At 45.9% G+C, this 27,586-nt stretch overlaps 1 protein-coding gene across 1 annotated transcript in view; it reads left to right on the plus strand.

Moving 5' to 3' along the window:
* DOCK1 (dedicator of cytokinesis 1) overlaps window positions 1-27,586 on the plus strand; it is a 468,169-nt gene that overhangs the window by 97,201 nt on the left and 343,382 nt on the right. Inside the window, exon 23 of the mRNA XM_034663641.1 lies at window positions 1,886-1,994. Within this exon, the coding sequence (XP_034519532.1) occupies window positions 1,886-1,994 (109 nt within the window). The remainder of the gene's footprint in view (window positions 1-1,885; window positions 1,995-27,586) is intronic.

Genomic DNA, 27,586 nt, shown 5'->3' on the forward strand with positions numbered 1-27,586 from the left:
GTATTGGACCAATATATATCTCTAACGTGGTTTTCTCTATTTTCTCTGCGCTTACTTATTTTCATGTTGATCATCTTCCACTTCACTAATTCTGCCTTTTACTCGGTCTAATCTCAATTTAACCCATATCATGAATGCTTAATTTCAGATATTGTAGTTTTTAGTTTTAAAATTTTCATTTGATTCTTTTCTGCAGATTTATTTCTCTATTAAACTTTCCCATCTTCCGTTCTCTCCATCTCTGTACTTTTCATATTTCCGTCTTTTTATTTTCTCCATTTTTTCCTGTTTTAAATTATAATAATTATAGTTATGTTGACATTCTTGCTAGCCAACTGTAATATCTTGACCAGCTGTCATTCTGTTTCTGTTGTCTTCCTTTTTTTTTTTTTCTTTAAATTTGGCCATGTGGTCTGTTCTATTCTATGTTTAGTTAGTTTTTATTTAAATGTAGCTCCAGATGATGTGCTCTTCTTTCAGAGATGATTCATCCTTTCCCCTTCTAGGCAGAGACAGTGGGACTGACCTTTTACTCTGCAGGAGCTGTACTGAGTCAAGGCTGTGTCTAGCCTTGGTAAGCCTCTGTTTACGTTTGGTTTGCTCCTGGTTCTCCAGGGTTTTCAGTGGACAGTCTGCTGTGTCATCTGGGGCCCATCTCCTTGGCATTTTCGAATTCATTATCATTCATTATCTTTGGAGACTGATAGAAACCCCACTGTATGGAGGTTTTCAGTCTCCTACCCCACACAACTCTAGGAATTGGCAGGTGTTCTGAGGATGAGAATGACTACATGCTTGAAGCCTCCCCAAGTGTTTGGACGGGTCTGTAAACGTTGCTCTGTTGCTTTGTGTTCCCTGCAAGCAGGAGTTCTTGACTTGATACTTTTCATTTTTTGTTATGCACGTTTTAGATAAACTCCTATTGAATAAAATCCTTTATAAAATGGATACATAAGGCTGCGATTTCCCATTTTAGACAGAATTTGTTGTTTGACAATGGATCATTTAAATATAAGATTACCTCTAGGGTAATTAATTATCACTTAGTTTACAAAATTTTCCATTGTACACAAGGTTTCAGGTATGGTATACTTTAATTAGGTAGAAAACTGGTCTATATTAAGAAAACATCTGCGTTGCAACATTTTGAAATGCAAATGCATTTCTTTTTAGTAACACAGCAACTTGAAGTAACTGCTAATAAATAATTTATACGTGAGACTTATTTATAATTAGCAACATATATTTGTATACATATAAGCAATGTACAACTTCCTTATTATCCATTTATTGAATATGCTTCACCTCTTGACAATTTTCCCATTACCACCAATTCTTGTGAGGAATAAATCTGTACAGTGTCATTACTCTGAAATAAAGTAATTTTGAATTTACTATTATAATATCATTTTCAAATGGTTACAAGATCTTGTTAAATTTAGGAAATTAAATTTATGTTAATTATGTGACATTGTGGGTTTAAAAAGCACTGGCAGGAAGTACACCAAAATATTAATGGTGTAATCTCTGTGGGGTAGAATTAAAGCTGAGTTTCCCTGTCCCTTCCTTCCTCTTTTTCTCCTTCCCTCTCTTTCTATACATTTCTGATTTGCAGATTTATGAAGTGTATTATGTTACAATGCAAAAACCAATAAATGGTATGGTTCAATACCAGCTTCTTCAGCGGGAGGACATAGCTCCCTAGCCGCATCGTCCAGATGAACCCCATTTCTGAGCTGCCTCCCGTGTTCGACGGATGTGGAGGATTCTGCCTCACATTCTGAGTTGCCAGCAGGCAGCACCTCTCATGGCCGTTGATGCGGGAGCAAAGAGTGGTGAGGCCCGGTCTGCCAAGCCCCATCGAGTGTTGTGTGCTCCTTTGCAGACTCTATGAAGACAAAGGAGAGGCCGACTTCATGGAGTCCCTGCTGCAGCTCTTCCGATCCATCAGCGCCATGATGAGCAGCGTGTCGGACCAGACCGTCAGGGTGAAGGTAGGTCCTTGGGTGCAGCAGGACCGGGCATCCTCAAGGCCCACTGTGAGCCGCAGGGCTCTCCAGGCGGGGTGCGAGAAGCAGGGGCTCTGCTTCCTGCAAAGCCCGAACTCGCATGACAGCCCAGGGGTGGCTTTTGTAGCGAGCACCGTCTTGCTCCTTGTGTATTGAAATTGGGTTTTCCTTTGTCGGTGCTCTTCGGTCCTCACTGCTCTCTTTTTGCTCCTTGGCAAGGAGATGTTCTGAATTTACTTCACGCAAGCATAAGAATGTTGATGAGAATAATGTTTGCGTGTCACTTGTCAGCGTATCTCGGGGGCTGGGCAAAGGTGGGGGAGCTGAGGCTGTGGGTGTCCCAGGTGTCAGTCGGACCTCAAACTACGTTGTGGGAATGCTGATACCTCTTGGTCCTGCAGCGAGTCTTTTGCTGCCAGGAAGAGTGAGGGATCCAGCGTTCCCACCGTCCCCCTGTTTTCACCGCCTTGGATTACTTGTTCTTGCCCCGTTGCCCTTTGGAAGAACGGTGCCTTCACATCATGTGAGGTCCTTGGGTCTGTGGTTTGAAGGTGTTGGGGGGTGCAGCATGGGGCAGGCCCTCGGAGCAGCCCCAGGGCCGGCACGCTCTCCAGCTTCCCCTTTCTGGCATTTTCCATAGGGCTGACTAACTGCAGACAAAAGTGAGGTTTGCTTGGGCGGCGACCTGCAGATTCATTCAGAGAATAAGAATCTTCTGAGTGATTAACTTGTGGCTTTCAGGCAACTGTTCACTGTAGCTGCCTTTGCTGTCACCCTCCTCCCTTAATGCTCTTTTAATGCGTAATTTCAGAAAGCATCGTTATGGCTGTTGTCTTGAAAACGTTTTAGAAAGTGATTTCCCAGCTTGAAAGCTTACTGGTCCATCTGGAACAAAGACTTGCGTGTGTGTCAGGTGTGTCTCATGGTTGCTGTGACCAGGGTCACCATCATAACTAAACGTGGTTGGAGCCATACTGGCCCTTTGCTCTCAGAGGTGGTGCAGCTGTCTTGCAGAGCTGCTGGATTCTTCCCCGGAAGTGCTTGATCTTTATGTGATTTTCTTGTAAAAAACTGGTGATCTGTAGAGAAAGCGACATGGTGCGTATATTGAAGTTTTAAGGTTAACTGTTTTGGTGACTTGATACCTCCTCAAGCTTCCTTATTGTTCCAGGGTTAAAATTAGCAACCTGTTCAGGACATTTACTACTACATCCTGTGGCATTTCAGAAAAACAGGCATGGTGGGTATAAGAATAGATAAAAATTACAGGAAGTTTGAGCCCAGAAGTAATTTTAGATTTCTAAATATACTCTTACATTATTAAATTTGATTGGGCTTGACTTTTGTCTGTTCACCTCCCTCTGTGTCAAATTATTTAGTGACTGGAGTCTTGCAAGACCTTCCTAACGTGGGTGTTTTCTTGTAAGACGGGAGTGAGTTCAGGGACGTTCATGCGTGGATGACAACTTTACATCTGTGACACTGGCCGGCGACGGAGTTTTGTTTCAAACGTTGTCTCCTTTGCTGCTAATTTTGTACTTTGTTTTTGCACATTAGGTGCTCTCTGTACAGGTGAGATTTGAAGACTCCCGTTCCAGGACCCTGGGTTTTGCGTTGTTCCGACTCTTTGGGTTTTGCTCTGTGGAACAGGAAATACATTGTGAATCATCTTCTCTAGAGAAAATATGAAAAAAGACTGTGGCAGTTCGTAGGGGTTACATGTTGTTTCCCAAAGGGTGGCCCTTGGTGGCCGTTTTGACGTTTGAGAGGATCTGCGTGCCCTCCTCTGTGACTCGGAAGGCCGCACGCTCTCGTGCCTTCCTGGCGTTACGTGGGGTGGGCTGATGGGGGTGGCGGGTGCGGGTGGCACGTGGCTGCTGTGGCCACCGGAGCTGGCAGCCTGCCGTCACCTTCCCAGAGCTGCAGCCACCACCTGCGTCCACCTGGCGGATGAGAGTCAGCGTTTTATGCCTCAAGGGAGAACGAGGCAAGAGAAGGTGAGGGCAGTAGTTAACTGCAGGATGAACCTGGCGTCGAGGTCGTCAGCAGTGCTGCGTCCCCTTTGACTCAGTACCACACATCTCACCGGGGTCGCTGAGTGTAAGTGAGCACACACACGAAGGGGAGGGTACGTGGGTATGTTTTTGGAAGTGGGAGAGGAAGCTGCAGGTGTGGGTGGGCTGTGGTCCCTCTCCCTCCTCTGCCAGGGGCACTTCTGGACCCTGCTCTGGCGCATCATGTGTTTCTGGAGACAGACTCACCTTTGTGCTGCTTTACTGTCCCTCAGTGAGTGCCCTCAACCTCAGGGCTGCTGCCCGGTCCTTCAGAACAGTTTATCGTGGTGATTAACATAAACATGTGCCATCTTCTCCATGGTCAAGGGTCCGGTTCGGTGCCATCAGTGCGTTCACCCTGTTGTGCAGCCATCACCGCCTTCCGCCTCAAGAACTTTCCTCCTCTCCCCAAATAGAAACCCTGTCCTCATTAAAGAGTGACTCCCTGTTCTTTCTCTCCCCCAGCCCCTGGCACCCACCAGCCTGTTTTCTGTGTCTGGGAATGTTCCTATTCAAGGTGCCTGGTGTAGGTGGAATCACACAGCATTTGTCTCTTTGTGACTAGCTTATTTTACTAATAAAATATCTTCAGGACTCTTCTGGGGTTTAGCAGATGTCAGAATCTCCTTCTTTTTTGAGGCAGAATTGTCTTCCATTGATATGTAGATCACATTTTGTTTATTTATGCGTCCACTAATGGTCATGCTAGGGTTGTTTACACCTTTTGGCCATTGTGAATAATGCTGTGACTCTAAGTTTACAGATAACTGTTCAAGTCTCTGCTTTCACTTGTTTTGGGCGTGTATCAGATGTGGAAATGCTGGGTCATATGGTAATACCATGTTTAATTTTTTGAGGAATTACCATATTCTGTTCCATAGCAACTGTACCATTTTACTCTAAAAAAAAAAAAAAGTGGTGTTTTTTTTTTTTTTTAATCTTTAAATTCCTCAGTGAATTTACCTTACCAGCTATTTCTGGCAACCTCACAAGCTTGAGGCTTATCACCACCCCCCTGCCACAACCCTTAGCAAATGATGCTAGTCTGTCTGCTTTGCTGAAAAGATCCTTTAGGATCTGTCTACCATCACCTTTCCTTTCTCACTTCCCATCCTATCACCTGAAAGTAACCTTCCACCTGTGCAGAGTCTCCCCCACCCACCCCTGCCTCTGGGGTTCTGATCAATCCCTGACCCATTCTCTCAGTCTGTATTATCCGATTGCCTTTTCACTTTGTCTACAGTCATGCCCAGACTTTCTCAACGCTGAGGAGCTGCTTGTGGGATCCTTCTCTGCCATCAGGCTTCCCTCTGTCCTTTCTATCCCATGAGAGGGTCCTTGTACTGTGGCCACCGCCCCGTGATTCTCTGCTCTCCCCTTTGTGACTGTGGTCCACTTCTCCCCCCTGACGTATTACACTCAGACGTGGCCTCTCCAAAGCCAGATGTGGCAATTCTCTTCCACTGCCTTCTCTTCCCTTTGTTCTTCTTGGCTGTGGGATATCACACATCTGTGTTCACTCATGTCCTCAGTTCTTCTTGATAATATTGTGCAGGAAGTGTCTTAACTCTACTCCCTCCACCCTCAGTGCTGTACCTGCCCTTTCTTATTTCCTGACTGTATTTCAGTGTTTTCCTAAAACTCACATCTGCTGGTGGCCTTTTTCTCGGAAAGCTGTGATGTTTTCCAGCTGCCTGGAGAGATGGGTCACATTCCAGTTTCTGCATTTCAGAAATCTTCATAGTCAACCCAACTAACTCTCCTAGCCTTTAACTCTCAGAGACTCAAGTACAGTGCCTCCCCTAGAGAACACGAAACATCTGGATGTTGGGAAGCCTCCCTGAATTAATTCCAGTGGTTGATGGAATCATGAGCTCCACGTGCTAGAATAGCAACAGCTGATATGCATTGATCACTTTCTGTCCTAAGTGCTTGACATGTATCAGCTTATTTGATCCTTATGATAAAACTATTAGGTACTCCCCTTGCTTTCAGATGCAGACAACCAGAGTTAGTAAACTCGCCCAAGGCCACATGGCTAGCCTGGGAGCAGAGTGATGATTTAAGCCTAGTTTGCCTGGTTCCAGAGCCACATTCTTTTCTATTCAACTCGCCTGTAGAATGCTGCTAGGCATCAGTCATCTGACAGTATTCAGAAACAGGGCCCATACCTGTTGTCCACATTGGCGAACAACAGCTCTGTGTCTGATGCTTTGGGGCCTTAAAGGCATAAACACCATTTCTGGTGGACCTTTCCATCTAAGTGGTGTATTGTATCTTCATGCGTAAAGCAATTAAAAATACTTTGACCAGGGACGCCTGGGTGGCTCAGTTGGTTTGAGTGTCTGACTCTTGATTTTGGCTCAGGTCATGAGATTGAGCACTGCATCAGGCTTCACGCTGGGTGTGGAGCCTGGTTAAGATTCCCATTCTCCCTCTCCCTCTGCCTCTTTCTCCCCCTAAAAACAAAACAAAACAAAACAAAACAAAAAACCCACAAGAAACAAAAACAACTTTGACCCAATGCCTCCAAATCGGATGTGTTTTGAGGGGAGTAAAGGGAGTTTGATGGGANTTTGGCTCAGGTCATGAGATTGAGCACTGCATCAGGCTTCACGCTGGGTGTGGAGCCTGGTTAAGATTCCCATTCTCCCTCTCCCTCTGCCTCTTTCTCCCCCTAAAAACAAAACAAAACAAAACAAAAAACCCACAAGAAACAGAAACAACTTTGACCCAATGCCTCCAAATCGGATGTGTTTTGAGGGGAGTAAAGGGAGTTTGATGGGGCTGGTCACAGAGGCTTCTGGGAGGACCAGATCTTGGTTATGGTCCCACTGTGTTGGCTGTGAGTGGTTCTCTTTCTTGACCAGTCATGGATTGTAGGGCTAGATTTCGGGTGGTTGGAGCTTTATGATCAGAATTAACACAGGCATTGCTGTTTTCACTGAATTCCAAAATATTCCTAACATGTTAGCTCTATGGAATGATCCTAGAAAAGACCACCCTGCCTCCTAGGCGTAATCTGCTGGTGTGTCTAGGGCTGAGAATTCCAGAACTTTCTATAGAGGGAAACTTTGACCATGATCCACAGTAAGAAATGGATTCTTGGGGTGTGTTTGTGTGTGTGTATAAAGCTGAGAGATGTTTCATGAAAAGGGTGTTACCTTTATTCCATGTGATACCCTCTGGCATTTTCTATTCTAACATTCTCTAGTCTATTCTGAACTAATGTATTTCACAAAAACAAAAACAAAGAACAAATTGCGGGTTGATAGGCACTAAATTTTTTTCCTGAAGGGGTAGCATATCTCACCCCACATTTAAAAACACTGCTCTTCTCATTCAGGTTTCTTCTGCTGTTTCTCCTGTTCAGTTTAGTATGAGAACATGGTTCATTTTCTGTGTTTCTCCCATTGTCTTATAAAGCCGTGGGCCCCTGCGGCTCTGGAACTTTCCCTCGCAGTGAACGAATTGGCCGGGGATGAGGAGTAATTGAATTTGAGGCCCCCAAGCTGAGGTTGGTGGACAGATGCAGGAGGCTTTGTCTTTCTTCCCGGGGCTGCCCCTGGGTGCGGGCTTTCTTCTCACTACTTGTGGAGCCCGTCTGCCTAGACTTCTCTGGAAGGATCTGTGTTGGGAATAAGTTGTACCGTGATTGTGGTAAATGCCGTTTTGGGTGAGTTTGTCCTCCGAGAAGCACTGTTTCATTTCCTTAAAAACTGTATCCTGACTTGAAATGAACAGTACTCACTTGCCATATGGTTTGCCTAAAATTCTTCCTTATCAGAAGATTTTGTTGCTTTTTGTCCATTTCTAAGCTGGCATCTAGGGTCCACACTGCCTGTCACAAATTGGGAGTTTAGAATTTTTTGTTCTTAAGAAAAGCTGCCTCCGTGTATTAGGCATGATGACAAATAAGGGTCAGAAGTCGTCGGGTCTCCTTGCAGACGAGGACATGAGGTTCACAGGGAGCTCCTGACCGTCCAGGGCTCATGTAGAGAAATTGCTGCTCCCCGCTCTGCCCCTGCCTCCCGAGCCCTCCTGTTTTCCACTTCTTGTGCTGTGTGCGAGATTGCGAGATTTCGTAAAGATGTGAAGTCTTACCGGTTCTCTTGAACAGAGCAGCGTTTATTGTGTCCTTGCCCTGGGTTTTAAATGTAATCGTGATCTTGTTAGAAAAAGGGAAGATGCCAAACGTTGATTAAGAAAAAGAAGACTCATTTATCATTCATCTCCCGTGAATTAATCACACTGTTGGCATGTCCGTCTTTGTAATGGCGTGCTGCTTCTCCCCAGTGTCATCAGATATCTGTGGGGATATGTGGTATCTATGATATGTACCTCCATGCGTATTGACATATAGGCACACGTGTGTACATGTGCTTTTACAACTTTCATCTTTTCCATGTGTGTTTCCCTGTATCGTGTAGTATCTTTCAAGAACATATTTCTTAAGGTTTCATATGACCTCCTGGTTATGTCATCACCGCTTGAACCAGTTTTCTGTGTTTGGGGACTTGGATTATTCCTGGTTTCTGTCTCCATAAACAGAGCTTTAGTAAGCCTCCTTGGCTGGCCCTCTCTGTGTGGCTCAGCCCTGGCTGGTTCCATCTGGTTTGCTGGGAGGCAGCCAGGGTTCCAAGTGCTCTGACGTCCCCTGAAAGTGCTCACCTGAGCTGTGAGGACGCGCCCCTGGATTACCAATCTGTGTGCCCTCGTCTGCGCTGTTGTGTTCAGTGCCGCTGCCTGGCCGTGGTTTTCAGTAGAGCCCTGGGCTCCCTGTGATTGCACTTCACTGCCCTCCTCGTGGGACGCAGCCTTTCAGGTGCAGTGTTGTGTGGCTGCCGAGCCACTGTAGCCACGGAAGCAGGTCTGCTGGTACGGGCTTAGTGGCCGTGTCAGGCGAGGAGATGAGAGCTCTGTTGTCCAGCAACTTGGACCCTGATGATTCTGGGTCCAGAGGGAACCAGCCAGGGAGATGGGGGACCAGATGCAGCGTAAAGAAATTGGTGGTCTCTGAGCCAGGAGGGTGCACTAACCGGAAACAGTGGAACATTGCTTCCTTGTTTTCCTGACGTTGGGTTGGCTATGGATTATGTTGATTAGCCCGAGAATAGCAGAGATGTGAGTCAGGGCTTTGCTTGCCCGTTTCTCACCACCCACGAGGATGAGGATGGGGCTGGTTTGGATGGTGACCTTCCAGGTCATGCTGTCTGGTTTGGGGGGAGTCCTGTTAAACTAGAACATCTGGCTGCTGAGGGTCGGCAGCTCAGAAGAAGCCAGCACAAAGGGAAGGGTTATACTCAATTCAGAATGAGCAATAGGCCAGGCCTTCTGGAGAGTTCTCCTACTGACACAGAGAGGAGAGGGAGAGCCGGGACTTAGGAGCTGCAGGGACAAGCCAAGCCTGGAGGTGGCTTCCGTCTCCTGGGACCGCTGTACCAAAGTACCATGGACGTGGCCTCTTAACACAGAAATTTATTCTTTCACTGTTCCTTCTGGGTGCTTGTCCTTGTCAGTTTGAGCTACTATCACAGAATATCATAGACTGGTGTTCCCTAACATGGCAGAGAGCAGAGGCCGGAAGCAGGCTCTTTTGTGATCCTTGTTAGGGCACTAATCCTGTCACAGGCCCCACCCTCATGACCCCATCTGACCCTAACCACCTCCGGAAGGTCCCAGCTCCTGATACCATCGCACTGGGGTGTACAGTTTTGACATAGGAATTTGGGGCAGGATCTGGAGCGGGGGGCATAAACATTCAGACATAACTGTGCTCTGAGGGTCTGTTGTGTGCGTTTCTCCCAGCTCCTTATGGACGCCAATGGTCTCTGGCTTGTAGACACTTAACCCCTGTCTCTGTCTCTCTCTTCACGCCATGTTCCCCTGTGTGTCTGAGTTTTTGTGTCTCTTTTCTTCTAGGGACACTAGTCATATTGAATTTAAGGCCTACCCTGTTCTAATATGACCTTGTGTTTACTTGAATCTGTCAGTAAAGACTGTTTCTAACTAAGGTCACTCTCACAGGTACTAGGGGTTAGGATTTGAACAGATCTTTAAGTGGGACACAATTCAGCCTACAGTAGAAGTCAGTGTAGCCTCTATCTACATGGATGCCAGTGGCACCCGGGCCAGTGGTTGAGGAAGGGCTGGAGGGGCAGCGCCCAGTGCGGGGGGCCAGACCTCAGGTTGTGCACACAGATCACCTGGAGGTCTTGTTCAAACGCAGATTCTCACTCAGCAGTCCTGGAGAGGGGGCCCCAGTTCTTTCACGTCAAATCTGCCTGGTTAATGCTGCTGGTGTTAGTCCCTGGGCAACCCTTGGAATTGGAAATATCCAGGGCTAACTAGTGTAGAGAACGTTCTGGCTGCTGTGTGAGCACCAGCAGGAGGGGAAGCATGGGAGTCCGGGCTTGGGCAAGTTTTCCTTCAGGGCTGACTTCACCTGGGCTTCCAGCCCTCATCTGCCTGATGTTCTGGATTGTTCTGATTGTGCAAGTATTCCCTATACACAAATGAAGAGATGCTTGGAGGTCAAGTCATGACTCATGTCAAAAAAGAAGCAGCAGCAAAAACAAAACCACAGAAAGGTGAAAAAAATATTTTATGACTGGCTCTTAGTAAAGCTTCAGCTCAGAATGGTTCCAATTTCCTCATACTGCTTGCTGGTCTGTAGCTTCCAGACTCTGCAGAGGTTCCACAGTCTGGCCGAGGGATTTGAACACATCAGACACCATGCTTCTGACTTCTGCCAGACTGAAAGTCGGGAGAGCATTTCCCTAGGTTTGGATTTCTGGGATCTCTTCTGGCCCCAGCGCACAGTCTTCTCGGCTGCTCCCCTGGGATGCTGGAGATACCACCCACAGGGCAAGACATTATCTGAAGCTGCCTGTAAGGACACACTTGCCTCCTTGAGCCCCTCCCCATCCCCACTGGTAGTGCAGAGCTCACTGTAACAGTAGCAGAAAGGAAAGTGGTTTCTATCTGCCACTGTCCTTCAGCCAACCAACCATTTGTATTGGTTTTCTACCAGCTGTGGTGCATGGGCATGGGTATTTTGATAGTTCCAACACAGATGCCATTTGGTTTCTTGCCTTTTTACCATTATATCGCAGGCATCTTTCCATATTAATGTGTAGTCATAATTATGATTGTGGTGGCTCTCTGCCAGTTCAGAACATGCATCTGAATTCATGTGCATTCATTTACTTAATCAAGTGATTTTTCATCATATTAATTTTTCCATTGTTGAATACTAGGAGTTTGCTTTTAGCATTTTAACCCTGCGATGAATGATTTCTTTGATAAGTAGTCGCTGGCATTTATGTTTTTTGAAAATTTCATGGCAGGTTTCCTTCGTGCTGGTCACCCCCCTGTTCCTACCCATGTCAGAGGGCAAGCCTTTAATTTGGGATTGCAGAATTCCAGGCATTTCCTGGCCACCCCCTCTGTCCTGCTCTCGGTCATGTTGCTCACTGGGGGAAAAGTGCTCCTTTGAATTTGTGGGTCCAGTGAATTCCTTCTCTCCGTCCCTGACCTTGGCCTTCAGAGGTCTCTCCCTCAGCACTCCTTCCACATCTGTGCCCTCTGCCTCTGGTCCCCCCACGTTCCGCCACTGGGCATGATGTCATCCAGGCCTTCTTCCTCCATGACAGTCAGAGTTTATTCAATGTCCCTATGAGCGTGAGCAGACCTCACAGATAGGTTAGTGGCTAGCTCCTCATCATTTATTTGGTCATATGTATATATTTGTGCGTGTGTGTGTGTGTGTGTGTGTGTGTGTATGTAATTTTACATTAAAAAGGTTTTTTTTTTAAAGATTTTTATTTATCAGACAGAGAAAGAGAGAGAGAGTGTACACAAACAAGGGGGGTCAGAAGGAGAAGCAGACTCCCCGCTGAGCAGGGAGCCTGATGTGGGACTTGATCCCAGCATCCTGGGATCATGAGCTGAGCTGAAGGCAGATGCTTAACTGACCGAGGCCCCCAGGCGTCCTGGTCATATATTTTTTAAATGCACTTAATAATATGTTCATTCTCTGTGCCAGTCACTGGGCACAAATAACAGAGATACGGCATTTGTTCTCATGATGATTGCATTTAAGAGTGAGCCAGAAATTAACCAGATAACCATACCCATAAGCATATAGTTATAGACGGCAGTACGTGATTTTAGGCAAATCATAGATATAAGCCTCTAATTTTAGGTTATAATGAGTCATTTTAAGGACAAGTAAGGGATAGGATGACAAGGTATATCGGGGTGGAGATTAGAAATAGTTTGGGGGGGTCAAGGTAGGTTCTAGGGAGGAGCTGGTTAAAGAAAGTACAAAGGAGGGGAAGTCCCAGGTGGAGGCAGCAGACAGGAAGGCATTTGTTTCTGACACGGAATCACAAGATGATCAGTGGTTGTGGCTGGATAGAGTGGCAATGAGAAAGCCAGGACTGTGGAGAGAGGAGGGAGAGGTGGGTCTGGGCATACTGGGCAGATCCCTGTGGGCCTGGTTAGGATCCTGGAAGCAGTCAGATCCCCTGGGATAGGTTCGGTCAGATCAGATTTGGTATTTCAAAGGGTCACTTTGGCTGTGGTCTGCAGAATGGATTAGAGCAGCCGAGAGAGGACGCAGTGGGGTGGGAGGCTGTCATGGAATCCAGGGGAGAGACCGTGGTCCTGGGGCCAGAGCAGAGTTCTCCACCTCAGCACTGCCGACCTGTGGGGCCAGAAGTTCTTGGTCCTGGTGTAGAATGTGTAGCAGCATCCCTAGCACCTACACACGGGAGCGTAGACAACCGACAATATCTCCAGGCGTCCTGCCAGTGTCTCCTGGGCTTTGGAGGGCAACATGGCCCCTGACGAGAACCGTGGGGCTGCAGTACTGGTGACGAGTTTCGAGGAGGAGATGGAGACCTGCGGTATAATTTGCAGGCCGTGGTGGTAGATCCGATGCAGGAGGTGAGGAAGACCGAGGGAGGTGTCATGGTCACCTGCTACATCTTTGGCTTAAGCATGGGCGTGATGGAGACGTAGGAGCAGGTCAAGTTGAAGAGCGTATAGACTTTGAGCATGGGCTTCTTCCGAGACCCTGCTGGGAAGCTCTTTCTGGGAGTTGCTGTGTCACTCTGCTCACTCTGTCATAGGAAACCTGGCTCCATGCAGCCGTTGTGTGCTGATACGTCTTTATTTAATTCCTGTGGCACGTTCTGGATATCTTCTTCACGTGTGTCCATCTGCCATTTCTGAGTGCACTGCTGTGTTTTAGGACTAGGTTCCATTTCCTTTTCTCTTTGGACAGTGTCCTGTTTCTACCCATTGTCCGGGGTCTGCTTAGTGGTGCTGCTGGCCGATGGCTGTCGGTGTTTGTGCTGATACAGAGCTTGTCGCTACTGGATACTCGGTTACATAACACAGTGGAGGGAGATAGCAAGTCCAGGCTCCCATATGGTTTGGAGGGAATTTATCTGCTGCTTTTGTCCAGCCGGATTGTGGAGTGCGAAATAATCCTAATCCCTTGTATGTGTGTGGCACTCTTACTTGTCAAAGCCTTTGGATGCATGCCTTCTCTCTGATCCTCCCAGTGCCACCGAGCTGTCCATTAGAAGTAATAATGGAAAAGCTTTGTCAAGGGATGGGCAAAAAGCATAATCATCTTCAAAGTTTGCATTTTAGTAGCTGAGTTGCCGCTGGAAACCCTTATATCCCATGCCCACTGGCTCTTCTCTGCGATCTTCACATTGCAGCTGCCCCATGAGCCCCTTCACAGAGATTTATTTCTAAGAAGGATGAATGGTCTAAAAAACCACTGACCAATCTAAAACAAGGCCTTCTTAAGTGACCTGAAGACGCAGCATCTCCAAAGACTCACGTGCACCTCACTTGCAGAATGGTATTTATAAATGCACTTGCTGTAGGTCTTGTCGATTCTTTTTTATATCGTGACTTAATGTGGAGGTAGGCTCTTTTGATTGCAAATTGCAAAAACCTCAAATAAGAGATAAATGGGAAGATACTCTTGTGTATGGGTAAAAGGACTCCACATCGTTGAGATGTCAGTTCTTCCCAACCTGATCTATACATTCATTGTCATCCAAGTCAGAATCTCAGCAAGTATCTTTGTGGATATTGACATGTTGATTCTGAAGTTCGTGTGGAGAGTCAAAGGACCCAGAATAATCAGCCCGACGTGGAATGAGAACAGCGGCAGAGCCCTGACGCTACTTGATTTCAGGTCTTACTGGAAAGCTGCAGTATCGCCGACACCCCACTCAAATTAGGTCCAGAAGGAAGGAGAATGATTGATGCAGGGAGCTGGGGCGTCCGACGCATTAGACAAGCACGGCCATGACCAGGGGTTAGAAGATCTCTTCCCTTGGCTCAGTTGTTGGGGAGAATGGCCACCAGTAGTCAGGGGCTTGTATTTTCTCATTGTTTATAATCCGAGAGGACAGGGAGGGCCCGTCTCTCTCTATAGGTCCCTAACAATCCTCAGATCAAACCCTCATCAACCTTCTTGATGTGAAGGAGTGACCATTTCTGGCAGGAACAGACTAAAGAAAGGCGGAAAGAGAAATGGCAGCTGTGTGATGCAGAGAGCGTGCGGAGGGAGCTGGAAGGGCCGGCGGGAAGGAGGAGGGCCTGCGAGACATTTGTAAATGTAGCCAAAGCCAGTGCAAATTTGTGACTTTGTGAAATGGGCCCTGCAGCTCTTCTCTGGGCCTGTCCGCTTGCTGATGGAAAGAGTATTTAATGCCTTCATGTAGGATTGGTGCTCCATCTGGCATGCCAGGTAGCCCAAGCTGAGGCCCAAGAAGAGACCAGACCTTAAATATGCCCGGGAAGAAATTTATTGAGAAACATGTCGACTGGTGCTGTCGCATAAGCAAATGGGAGAAAGGAGTATGCCCCATCTGTGCTTAGAAAATCATCAGCTCCATTATAGCGAATAATTAAAAATTTCATTTAAACTATTGTGCAGAAGTTTATGGTGGAATAAATTATTTTTGTATGTGTATTGATGAAATCATGGACTTTATGTGAAGTTAAATTTCAAAAGCATTCTAGTATTTAACATTGGGGGATCGGCGAGTTGGGGGGATGGGAATGTCACATCCAGAATTGTTTTAGTAATTTACGCAGGAGCGGAGTGGGTCCTGGGAGGGAGGGTTTTCCATCCCTCAGCCCACTGCTTTTCCCGTGACATCCTGAGTCAGATAATAAGTTTGTACATTACACTGGCTTTATTTAGAATCCTGTGCTAGGCAGTATAATTTTGATGAGAAGCTGAGCAGTATTATTCTCTATGAACTGTGAATGTGACACTTTTATAATTCAAGCAGAATTATTTTTCCCTTGGGAAATCCTATGCATTCAATATGGTACATTGAATTAGGGGAGAGGTAAAGGGGAAAAAAAGCTATAAAAGGTGTATCTTATTAAAGCAGGTTTTATTCTTGCCTGCGTAACCTTTAGATACAGTGATTGATTCTTAGAGACAGAATTTTTTTTCTTCTTTAGAATGAATTCTCTAGTTTAATGATTAAGGAAGAACAACAGTCCTCATCGTCTGATTAGGTAAAACATAACAAATATGTAATTACATCTTGAAAATGATATTTTTATACCATTTCATATTGTGACATTACACATTTTGTGTGGTCACCACCCAGATCAAATGCAACGTTGCTATGTCTGAGAAATTATGTCTGCCAAGTCCTTTTGTTGTTTTTTCTTTTAAATGATTCATTTTATATTAAGATAGAAGAAAATACTATTGCTACTGCCATTTGTCAGGCTAATCTTCTGATAGTTCCTTGGTAGGTCACAACTCTGCTCACACATTCTCATCAGTGTACCCTTCAGAGGAGTAGCTTTGTGGATTCGTTACCCCTCGAAGTCACCTAGCTGATTTACAAGGTCTACCAGTTGGCCACTTCTGCCTTCTGCTGCCATGTTTTTCTAAGTCCTTATAGTGCGCGTGATGACAAACCGCTGGTTCAGCAGTATGTGGGTTTGCTCCACGTGATACGATTACATTTCCCCATTGGGGGTGTCTAGTCTGTGAGTGTCAGGGACTTAGTGTCCCACCTTCCTGCTGCAGCCAGAACAACCCTGAGAGTAGCGGGCAACCCTGTGTGGCAGCAAGCTGAGGAGGTTGCTGCGTGTTCTTTGTGGTTCATTGTCAAAAATTTGCCAGTATTTTTAAATGAAATTTTCATTTCTTTATTTTGATTGCTTCTTGAAGACAGGGAACAAAAAAGAATAAAGTACAGTAAAACAACACATGTAAATCTACCGCTCGGATCATTCACTGTCAGCTCTTTGGTCATGGTCACTTCTGAATTCTTTCTATTCCTGTGTGGACAATAGATATGTTTTAAAATAAGCCAATGATAAATACGTGGCAAGTGTTGTTCTCTACTTTGTGTCCCTAAACCTTGTGTATGAACATCTCTCCGTGTGAATAGGTAATACCTTCTTATTGACGGACAAGCTTGGTGGTTGGGTCACATCAATATCCAATGAGATGATGATAAGTTGAGAGCTACCTGACATCCAGTGGCACCAAAAAGTTCAACCAGAATGATCAACTAAGATGCATTAAGGAAAAACAAGGAAGCAGAGAGCAGGGGTCATGGTGTCAACCTCAGTGGAAACCTTGGACTTCAAGACCAAAGGCGGAGTCCCTCCCGATGGAACTCTGCAGGTTGGGGAGGGATCTGCAGGGGGTGCATGCTGCCACTCTGAAGCCTCCCTGGTTCTCCTTACCCTCCAGTCCTCCAGGGGCCTTTCCATTCTTCCTTGTCCTCTTCCTGCCCTGGGGATGCACCTGCTTCTTGCATCTGCTCCATATAATGCCAGGGCTCTGGGGTGGTCTCTGCTTCCTCTTTGCCCTCCGCCCGCTAGCCGCCTGCCTTACCTTCTTCCAGAGCCTGTTCCTTTGTTCATTCTTTCTGGTGGCATTTCCGTGTTGGGATTTCTCCTGCTCGTTTCTCTTGGCACACACAGCTTCTGCGATAACTCTGGCACTTTCCTCCTGGCCTTCTAGAGGTAGGCAGATGCCTGAGGCTGGTGTGTTCACAGTGGGTAGGGACCTGATGCTTCTGCGGGAGTGACCCGAAGGACTCTTCTTGAAAAAGAAAGTAGTCACTTAGACATTTGTGCAGTCAGTTTGGCTGGTGTTTATTAAGTTCTTACCAAGAAAGGAACCTTAAGTGCTTGCCCAGGTCTGCTTTATATTATTTATTTTTAAAGATTTTATTTATTTGAAAGAGAGAGCGAGCAAGCATGAGCTCTGGGGAGGGACAGAGGGAGTAGCAGGCTCTCTGCTGAGCTGGGAGCCTAATGCAGGGCTCCATCCCTGGGCCATGGGATCATGACCTGAGCTGAAGGCAGACGCTTAACTGACTGAGCCCCCTAGGCGCCCCATTGTCTAGGTCTTCTTTAGATGGTGAAATCTTTGTGGATGTTATTGTAGGTTTTGCATTTTTATGTATCTGTGCTTCTAACATGTGCGGAAGGATAATGTGGATTGGATTCTGTGACTTCGTAGTGTATTATGTGCTCATCTGGTACCAGCCGTGGAGTCATACTGGCTCAAGGCCATCAGGAATATACAGAGAAAGGTGTAGCCTTCTCTCTGCAGGCGGGGAAACCAGGTATTTGGTTCCCAAAATAGGTAACAGATGAGGTGGTGCATCAGGACATGTTGGGCCATCCAAATGAGAGACTGCAGGTAAGACTAGGACCCAAAGAAAGTGGCAAGTGGACCGAAATCCTTAGATCAGTGTTGGTGGAAGCAGAGAGGACTGGCTCTGAGCTCTGAGGGGTGGGAGGGAGTCGAGATGAGGTGCATTCTAGGGAGGGGGCAGAAAGGGGGGGACAAGACAGGAAGAAGGAAGAGGAGAGAGTGGGGGTAGCAGGAGTCCGTTGGTTTTTGGGAAGACAGGAACCCAAGGGCTGGAGTGGAGACTTGCGTCAGCAGTAGGAAGCATGGGGTGGGGGCATTCTTGTGTCCTCAGAGCTGAGAAGGGGAGCACGATGTGTTCCAATCAGATATAATAGCTGAGATCCTGGACTGACTCACTGAGAACTGACATATGGGTTTATTTTTTTTAATCTGAAATTACGTTTTTAAAAAAGGACAGGATCTCCCAGGGAAGAAATGGGGGGGGGGGAAATGGACTTTTTCCCCAGGGATCCCTCAATATGAAAATTACATGAGTTCTTAGAAATTTTATCTTATAATGTTCTTTATTAGTTCTTTTATTTTTATCATGGGATAACTATTTTCATTTACATTTTTAAGTAAAATATGTTTTTAATTGAAAAAAGTTTCCCTGCAATCTGGCAAGTCCCCTTTCGGAGTTTTGTGGCTATGTTGTTAAGTCCCCTTTCGGAGTTTCGTGGCTGTGGTTAAGTCCCCTTTCGGAGTTTTGTGGCTGTGGTTAAGTCCCCTTTCGGAGTTTCGTGGCTGTGGTTAGGAGCCCGTTGCTGAGGTGCCTGGCCAGTGCGTGCCTGGCCACTCCGGATGATCTGTCCCTGGGAAGCCACTTTGGGGGATGTGTGGGGCTGGCACCTGTTTTCATGCAGGGCGCCCCGATGAGCTGGAGGGGTGTTAGAACATACGAGTGCCGTGCTGTGTTTGTGAAAGATATTTGTAGAGCAGAGCGATCATTTTCCATGTGTGTCTATCCTCTTCTGCGGAGGAAGTGATGTGTCCCGAGTCACTGTCTGACGTGAAGATGGCCCTGTCCCCTGCACTGGCTTCCCTTCACTCTTGGGATTCTTGTCTCTCCTTAGCCTGCCCTGTGGGCTTTCCAGTCTCCTTCTGCACCCACTCCTGCCCCACCGCCAAGCCGCCTTCTCCGCAGGGTGGAAAGAGCCCTGGATCAGAGCACTGGAGACCCTGGCAAGTCCCTTCCTCACAGTCTCACCTGGAAAACGTGTGCAAGCGGTATTATTGGGGTGTGAAGAGTTTGGTGACTTCTGATTGACTACAGTCACCCGTGTCTGTGTGCTCGTGTTTGTCACATGGAGCGTCTCCTTCCTCCTTTGTTTTCAGTGTTTCATCGTTCCTTTGTTCGAGGACAGCACGTTGTAAGCAGCATATCAGTGCTGTTTTTCCCGAGCTGACAACCTTCGCCTTTTATTTGGAGTAGGTTATGTACTTACTTTAAACATTTTTAAGATTCGCCTTATCAAAAAGCTGAATTTTAAATTGAGGGATAATTCATAGACATTGAAATGCCCGCATGTGATGCGTACCGCTTCCTCCGTATTGTCCGATGCTTACGTCATGTATGCATCCCTCCATCAAAGTGTAAAAGGTGCCTGCCGCCTGTCCCTGGGCTCTGGCTTGCCTGGGGCACCTCTTCTGATCTTCTGTCTGGAATCTGAGTCTCTGAATCCCAGTTCCTCCAGACAGAAACTTTTCTATCTACTCCACTGAGTCGGCCTGCTCCCGTGTATAAAAGAAAGGAAAGGGTTAGACTGTGTTCTGGGGCTCTCGCTGCATTTACGCTCTGTGCTCTGCTCTCTCTAGAAATCAAACGGTCACCTCTTGAAAATAGACAGTGAACAGCAAAGGAAACTTTGCATAGGCTAAAAAGGACAAAATGCCATCATTTGCTTGCATTACTTCCCAGAAGTCGTTTTTTCAAAGTGCGCATAGAGACAGATTTTTAAAAGAAATCCATTGAGTGTGTAATGCAGTAGTCAGTCCTGTAAAAGTGATGTGTCTTTGTGTTTTTAAACTAATTGTAGCTCCCAAAATTAGCACACCAGCTGTGTGATATTTCAGATCTTTTCTCTAGTTCATTTTTTTTTTTTTTGACACTATGTTAAGTTCAGTGGAGCGTAGTCTCATTCACACCCCCACTTACTTATAAATTGGGATAATTATTGTAGTGGCTGGGCTGCCATTCACCTCTCTGGTTAGGAAAATGAGGCTTTGCTAGGCAAATACATAGTGTAAGTGGGGTTAAGTCATTGCCGGTGTGCTTACACTTCAGAAGAGAATAACCTCTTTAGGTATCCTAGAATGTAGGAGGCATTTCTCAAGTCTTGTTTCCACTGGTCGCTTCCAACGAGTATAGAACTGATGAATTCCCAGTCTCTCTCCCTTACCCCAACTCAAAAATTCGGAGATCATGCCAGTACCATGCTAAGCTGGGTTGTTAATTTCCTTTGAAAACTTGAAAGTGACAGCATTTCATCTTTTGAAAATTTATTGCTCTCACTTCACAGACTTTCTACCAATCCCCCCATGCTTCTCCCCCCCATTCCAGGGTTTGATTGATGATTGCTTTTGTATTATAATTACTACTGAATATCCAGCCATCCTGAGGTTTTCTAATGCAGCCTCTTTGGATCTGGGGGATGCCACGTCATCTGGGGGTGCTGGGGTTGCTGTGCTTGTCCTCTGAGTTTTTGCTGACATCTCAGACTGCTGGGTCTCAGAGCTGAGCATGCACGTTCTTCCTGGAAGGAACCCTGAGTGGGTACTTACAATTATGTATCACAGTTGACACTGAGTCTGTCTCTACCAGCCTGTCGTCAATGCCAGGCTATTAAAAACCAGTTTTATTTATTCCGTGTTTGAATTTGGAGTTTCCTACCCAATAATTTAATATTTTTTAAATGACACCTTTGGTTTTTTACTTGTCATGAGCGAGGATAGAGTTAGCCAGCCTGCAATTTTGCCTCTCGCCTTCGCAGTGTCTACTCATTAGCTCCTAATTGTTTTCGTAACCTCCTCCGAGTCTAGTGTGAGCTCATTCTCAACCCTTTGTGACCCCCCAAGGTAGTTAAGTGAGGTTTTGCTATCTCCATGAATTAAATATGTCATCTCTCTTTGAAATGTTCCTCAACCCATGGTGCTATATTTTGGCAAATAAATACTATTTTCAGAGAATTAAAACCCCATCCATTTATATGTCCTTTTATTAGGTGATATCATGGTGTCATAGCTGTGTAACTATCGGCTGACATTCCCCTTCTGGATGATTTTACGATTGGTATGTGTGACAGTTCTTGCTCACTGACTTGCACTGTGTGGACCCTACGTGTGGGGCATTTTTGTTCATTTGAGACTTCAGCCTTGAGGAGTAGATAATGACATCTCATTCTGGTTGGTGCTCCGTGGTCCCCAGATCTGAGCAGGGGTGCCCCTGGGTGCACTCTCTACATCGGACCAAACCCAAGGGGTCAGCGGGTTTCTGTCTCCTCCCTGACTTCACTCCCTGTCTTCTGCTTTCATCTCTTTTCTGGTAGGTCTCTGTGCTGACATGGAGCTAGCTGTGGTTGCCACCTGCCAGTGACAGCCGCCCCGGCAGCCACAGTCCAAGCCTGGGGAGGAATGCCTGGGTCCCGGTTCAGAATTTTCGGCAGTCTCTTTGGCTCTTCCTTGCTGTGGACAAGCAGAATCAGGGTCCCTATGGGTTCTTTTAAAATCAAGGTTATTGAGGTGTACAAGCACAACCTGTGAGTGCGTGATCTTTCATCACACCACAACCCGGAGTCCGAGCATCTCATGACCCCCACGGGCCCTTTGGCCACCCCCGATGCTCGTGCACATGATGCTTCTCCCCAGGAACGCACTGAACCCAGCGAGGGTGACGAGTGCCCCAGTCTCTCCTCCCTTTGGCTTCTCTTGTGAGTCTCGTGTAAGCCACAGGGTTTTGCTATTTAGTTCCTCTCCTCTCCATGACCAGGAGGGGCTGCTGATACCGCAGGCTGGTGGAGGGTAATTGTAGGAACTAGGAGAAGCTTTCCCACCAGGTATCAGTTCTCACCCCCGGCACAAGAGCCTGTCTTTCTCATATGCCTTTTCTCCTTCTCCAGGTGTGGACATATCAAGTCATGCCTGGACTTTCTAGGCCTGGGGGGTTGGTGTCTGCCTGGGTCTACTTGAGGGGGAGGGGACAAATAGAGGCTTAAGTGGGAGAAGAAGCCACAGGGTCTGTCTGGCAGGAGCAGAAGGAGCCAGAACATGCCCTGGGCTTCTGTCCCCTCCATCCCCTGCGTGTCCCCTCCCAACTGGCCCCAGACACCCATCAGCTACCCTCCTCCCTTGCTTTCTTTCCCTCTGCTCCCTCTTGTTTCCACACGTGGCCCCAGTAGAGACTGCTTATTCCCTGCCTGCTGCACTTTGACCTGTCTTCCTGTCTTCACATGCAAAGGCCTCTCTGCCTAGAATGCGTGCTCCCTCTCTCTCCGAGGGACCTGCCAATCTCCTCCGAAACTCAGTGTGGAAGCCGCTTGTTCCGGGTTGCCCTGGCATCCTGTGCATCGTGCTGTTGTCTCCAGAGTCCTCTGCAAAGGACTCGGATGTTATTGAACCGTGTCGAGCAGGTGTGTTGGCTTCTCCAGCAGATCCAGTCTCTTGGCCGTTGCGCGCTTGGCCTGGCGTGCCATGGCTGCCAGCACCTTCGGAACAAATGAATACATGAATTGGAGATCAGAAAAGTACTCTGAAAATGCACCTGCCACCAGCATTCAGGGAGAGGTAAAACACCTGGTGCCTCGCAGTCCCAGCCAGTTCTGGCTGCCTGGGTAGTGCCAGTCCTCCGTGGCGCTTCCTCCCGCGTGGCCGGGTGCATGCCTTCTCACCTCCCCCTGCCACCATGGGTTTGGACTCCAGACTTGACTGCACAGGTTGGAGAGACACTTTGGCTATTAAAATAGGAGTTAATCATACAAGAAACTCACTAACTGAACGTCCTGGTGAGGAAGTATGCTTCCTGTTGATAGATAATAAAACAGAGTGGAATAATTTGAATTCTTTATAATGGATGTGATTATAAATGATTTCCCTATTTACTCATATAAAAGGCTAAATTGAAGATGATTAGTGAGTTCTGTTTTCTGTTTTTCCTAAGGTGATTTCTTAATCTTCCAAACAAATACCTGTGATACATAGAAGAAAAAGAAAAACCCATTAAAAGTTACTTAAAATCTTTAAGAGCTTTTGAAAGCTTTAGAACAGAGCAATTTTTCTGTCCCTTACTATGTTATGACACAGGAGAGAAAATATATTCTCGGCGACCATTTTTCTGCGCTTCGTTAACCTGGGGTCAAAATTGCTAGATGTTCTTCTGATCACAATATGGGGCTGCTGGCTCTTGTCATCAGAGGAATGATGAGATTGTAGATTTACCAGATATTTATACTTTTCCCTCTTTTATTGTATTGCCCCTAAAATATTAGTATTCTTCATGAAACTAAATCTTTCTAAACCTTATTACTTAATAATATTGTCTCGTTATTGGATGACTAAAGGGTGCTATTTTTTTTAACCTTCTTTATCCTTAAATCTTTCCTCCAATAATCTCCTGGCCATATTGTGGGTGTTTCATGACTTGCAATTAATTAGTTCTTCGTTGGCGAGTGATTGTTGCACGTTGCAATTAGGAAGATAATATTTGAAGCCATCGTAAGCTAAATATGTGTACGTCTCTCCACCTCACTTGGGTTCCAGAGGCATCTGGTTGCCTCATTTTAATTATCTCCTGTTTTATTTTTGTTAAGCATAGACATCTGGTTCACAGTGTCTCTCTCACTAGCATGGCAAGGCATTACATTGAATCGTGGTATAGAAGACCCTCTTCCTAGATGAGCCTCCGAGCAGTAATGGGGTTGGGGCCATCCCCTCAGTGTCCAGAACATACTTCCTAAGAGCCCAAAAGGAAACAAATGTTGCTGAGACCCCCACGGTGGTGTTGCAGGACTGCCTTCCTGATGCGGGGTGGGGGGGGAGGGTGGGCAGCGATACCTCCATTTCCTGTCATGTCAGTGAGAAGAGAACACAAGTTACTGTCTCAACAAAACACTAGTTTGCTCTGTCTTTCAGTGAGCTTCCACGAGGAATTCCATATTCAAGGGGTAGAGCTCAAACATTGCAGTGGAGTCTATGCCACGTCCACGTGCCCCCAGGGATGGTCCCTGGTCCTCCCCGGCACACTCAGCATGGGGATACAGAGTCTTGCAAAGGAGAGGCAGCGCTTGATGGGGGCTTGCTTCTGAGAAGGAGGGTTGGTCAGAGGCATCCTATCTCAGAAGACCTGGGGTCATGTGAACCTGGGTCTGTCTGCCCATGAGGGAGTCAGAGACCTCCTTAGCCCAAGCTGGGTTGCAAGACTAGAATCCACTGAGTTTTGATTCCTGGTTTGTTCATCAGCCTCTATTCCAATCTCTGGATTTTAGCCCAAACCTAATTCTTACTCCCTCAGCCCCTGGCCTCTACAGTATGGAGAAGCAGCCCTGGGCCTGGAGTCCAGGGAAAGATGGAGGAAGGAAGGGAGGTTAAGAGTCCTTCTTACCCCGTGGCCTTCTGTACTGTGTGGGCTTCCTGGATCTACTTACACAGCCTTCAGCAGATGCTCACGGGCCAGTGAGAACAAATGGCCACCAACGAAAAAATTGTATTCATGAGGTATGTTTGAGCCCCTCTGTGTTTGCCAAGCACTGTTCTAGGCATGGAGATCTGTCAGTGGTCAGAGCATGCAGAGGGGCTTGTGTAAGCTAAGGTCATGTTCTCGTCCTGGAGATAATGATGTCATCCATGCATTGGTGATAAATGATAATAAAAATTAACTGCCATTTATCATCACTATCATTTTATTCAAGAACCTCCTCACCTTAGAGTGAGAGGAAGCCAATCTCATGATAGGGAATAGGTCTAAATTTGTAAAACTTCTGGCTGTTATAAAGTTACTTCTTTTCCTCCATTTTTCTTATTTTATCACTGTCTGGTGAAGAAACTGTGATCGATCATGCCATGTTGCACACAGGTAATTAGGACTCATGAGTTTTTCTTCCCCTAATTTCACCTCTGGGTGCTATGTCCTCCCCTTCCTTTTTGAAAGCATTTTAGTCCTTTTATTAATACGTGATTCATTTCACAAATGTTTCCCAGCATCAACTCAAGGCCAGATACTATGGAAGTTGCTGTGAGTGTGGAAAGTTATTTGTCTCAGCTCTTGGGGAGGTCCCCAGTGAGTGAGGGGATAAGAGGACCCCCAGTGAGAAGGACATGGGGCCCACCCGTCCTGGGGCCTATGGAAGTTGGTGGAAGTTGCTGTCAAGTCTTAACAACCAGGTCTGGAGAAGCCCCCATGTGCAGGGTGGGAGACTGGACCTGATCTCCACGAGGCAGCGGCCCAGTTCCTGCACACCTCATGGCTGTCTCCCACGGTGGGCCTCCAAAGCTAAGAAACCTTCTCTGTGAGACCCTCTGACATCTTCTTTCTCAGTATTTTTTGTTAAAACCCCACTAAAATGCATTAGCTTGAAAATGCATTGTGAGTTTGCCATGATTTTAGAGGTTACCTAGCAGAACTGGTGAAAAAGGACCAAAGAAATTTAACAGACCTTTGGCAGTTTCCTGCTTACATGAACACAAGTGTTGGATGTCATTGTAATAAACCTTTCCAAGATCATTTAAAATTGAAATAGGTCACATTGCAGAGATCATGAAAGGTCATTAATATGAACTTAACATAAAGTAAAACCCTATGGATATTATATACAGGGGGACTTGTGGCTTGGGAAGCAATTTACTGTGGTTCATAAAAAATGCCATCTTGTAAACATTTTAGATTGTTGTAAAATGATGACCAAGAAAATGGGTGTTCCGTGGTGATTAAGGTAATGACATCAGAGATGCAAGAAAAAAGTTAACTTAAAACAATTGCACGAAATGTGAGCATGGGCAAAAATATTTCTAAATTAATATTCATATACTGTGATGTTAAATAGGAATGCATAGTTACATTAATGAAGTATTATGAGTGGACTCTTGGCTTTTTTCTATATCCGTAGAAGTAGATATATTTGAATTGGACAGATGTAAAATTCTCTCACTGGGAAGACGAGGGACTATTTATGTCCAGGGTCACCGGATTCATAGGGACAAAAGGCAGCTGGTAGGTGGGAGCAGATGTGGCAAGAGACATTTGTAATGGGCTCCAGAACGTTCCAGAAGGTTCCAGGAGGTTAAGGTACATGATGGGGTTTGGTGGATGGAAAGGCATTCTGCAGCTTGTACTTAGAACAGTATCCATTACACAAGGGCTTTTGTTCATGCTGTGCGTATGCTTAGATTTACACCGCACTTGTCACAGTAATAAGAGTTTTCAGAATATGGGCTTGCAATTTCCCAAGCAGAGCATATGACACATTGACTTCTCAAATGGATGCTGAGAATTTCTGCAGTGTTCAGAGCAACAAGTAAGAAAGATGGGTCATTGCTTTATAAGATTTGATCTGGCATTGCCCAAGTTCCAGAAGTTTATGCTAGGCTCAGTCCATGGTGGTCATGTGGTGACGGAGTAGGGCCTACCCCATGGACCATCTTGGGGAGACTGGTGAGTGGGAGGTTGATCCTTGGAGCTATTAGGATGGGTTGTGGTCCAGGGGGTCCCTGAGAAGGTCTGGTCACTCTTCCAGAAACGAGTCAAGAGTTATCCTTGGGTAGGAATGGGGGCTTCTCAAGTGTGAGGGCATTGAAGGAATGTTAGTTCATAGACTTCGTTCTCAAGAAACATTGAGGGTCCCCTCCTCTCTTTCAAGTGTTCTGTGGGGGTTTGGATGGCAGTAAGCCTTCTGGAGCTTACTCTGATGGAATGCTAGGAAGTTGCATCCTTTAGGGCCATCTGTATAAAGTAGAATTGAAATAATTTTGATGTTGGTCTTTAAAGAGATAAATTGATGCTTTAGTTACAAATATAAATGTTGGAAATAAATGAGGACTCTTGTCCTGAGCCTTTTCTTCTTCTTCTTTTTTGTTTTTGTTTTTTCCTTAAATTTCAATTGGTTAATGTACAGTGTGATGGCATTTCACCTGATCTTTTTCTCCATGGCTTTGTTTCTTAATACACTGTTGTGTTTTTCAAATTCTAGACTTTCCCAGATCCTGAGCTGCATTATTGAATATTCTCGGATGATCACGTCATTTTATTTTCCAACAAATAGAATTATTTTCTTGCCGTTGCTTTTGTAATTTCAGTTTTCTCAGATTCACTCTGAATCATCCTTTACAAATGCAGAGTGAAAGCTAGCCACCTTTCTAGTTTGATGGTGGCAATTATAAATGTAATTGTGAAACTTATTCCAAATTTTATTTCACTTGATAACCAGTTAGCTGCCATCAAGTGCCTCAGATTTTTCTTTGTCATATGTTTAGGCACGTTGCAGAGTCTTCAGATAACAAACCTTTTATAAATTGGAAGTTGGTATTTTGTCCTTTTCGCTTATTATTGTGCTGTTTGCTGTCATTTCCTCTGACATTTGCTCTATCCTTCAGTCAATTGTGGGAGCAGCATCGTCCTCCTCCAGAGCAAAATACCACTTTCCCCCCAGATTGCAAACAGGGTCTTCACTCTCATGTCTGTGTTAAACATACTCATCAGAAATTATTAAAGGCTATTACGTTGACTACTGTTTATGCACACCGTAGACACCTCAGCATTGTGTTTTCATTTACTCTGGTTTTATGTCTTCATAGGAACTCTTGTTTTCGTTGAAATT

The sequence above is a fragment of the Ailuropoda melanoleuca genome, chromosome 6 (genome assembly GCF_002007445.2).
Source record: "Ailuropoda melanoleuca isolate Jingjing chromosome 6, ASM200744v2, whole genome shotgun sequence".
Classification (NCBI taxonomy): domain Eukaryota; kingdom Metazoa; phylum Chordata; class Mammalia; order Carnivora; family Ursidae; genus Ailuropoda; species Ailuropoda melanoleuca.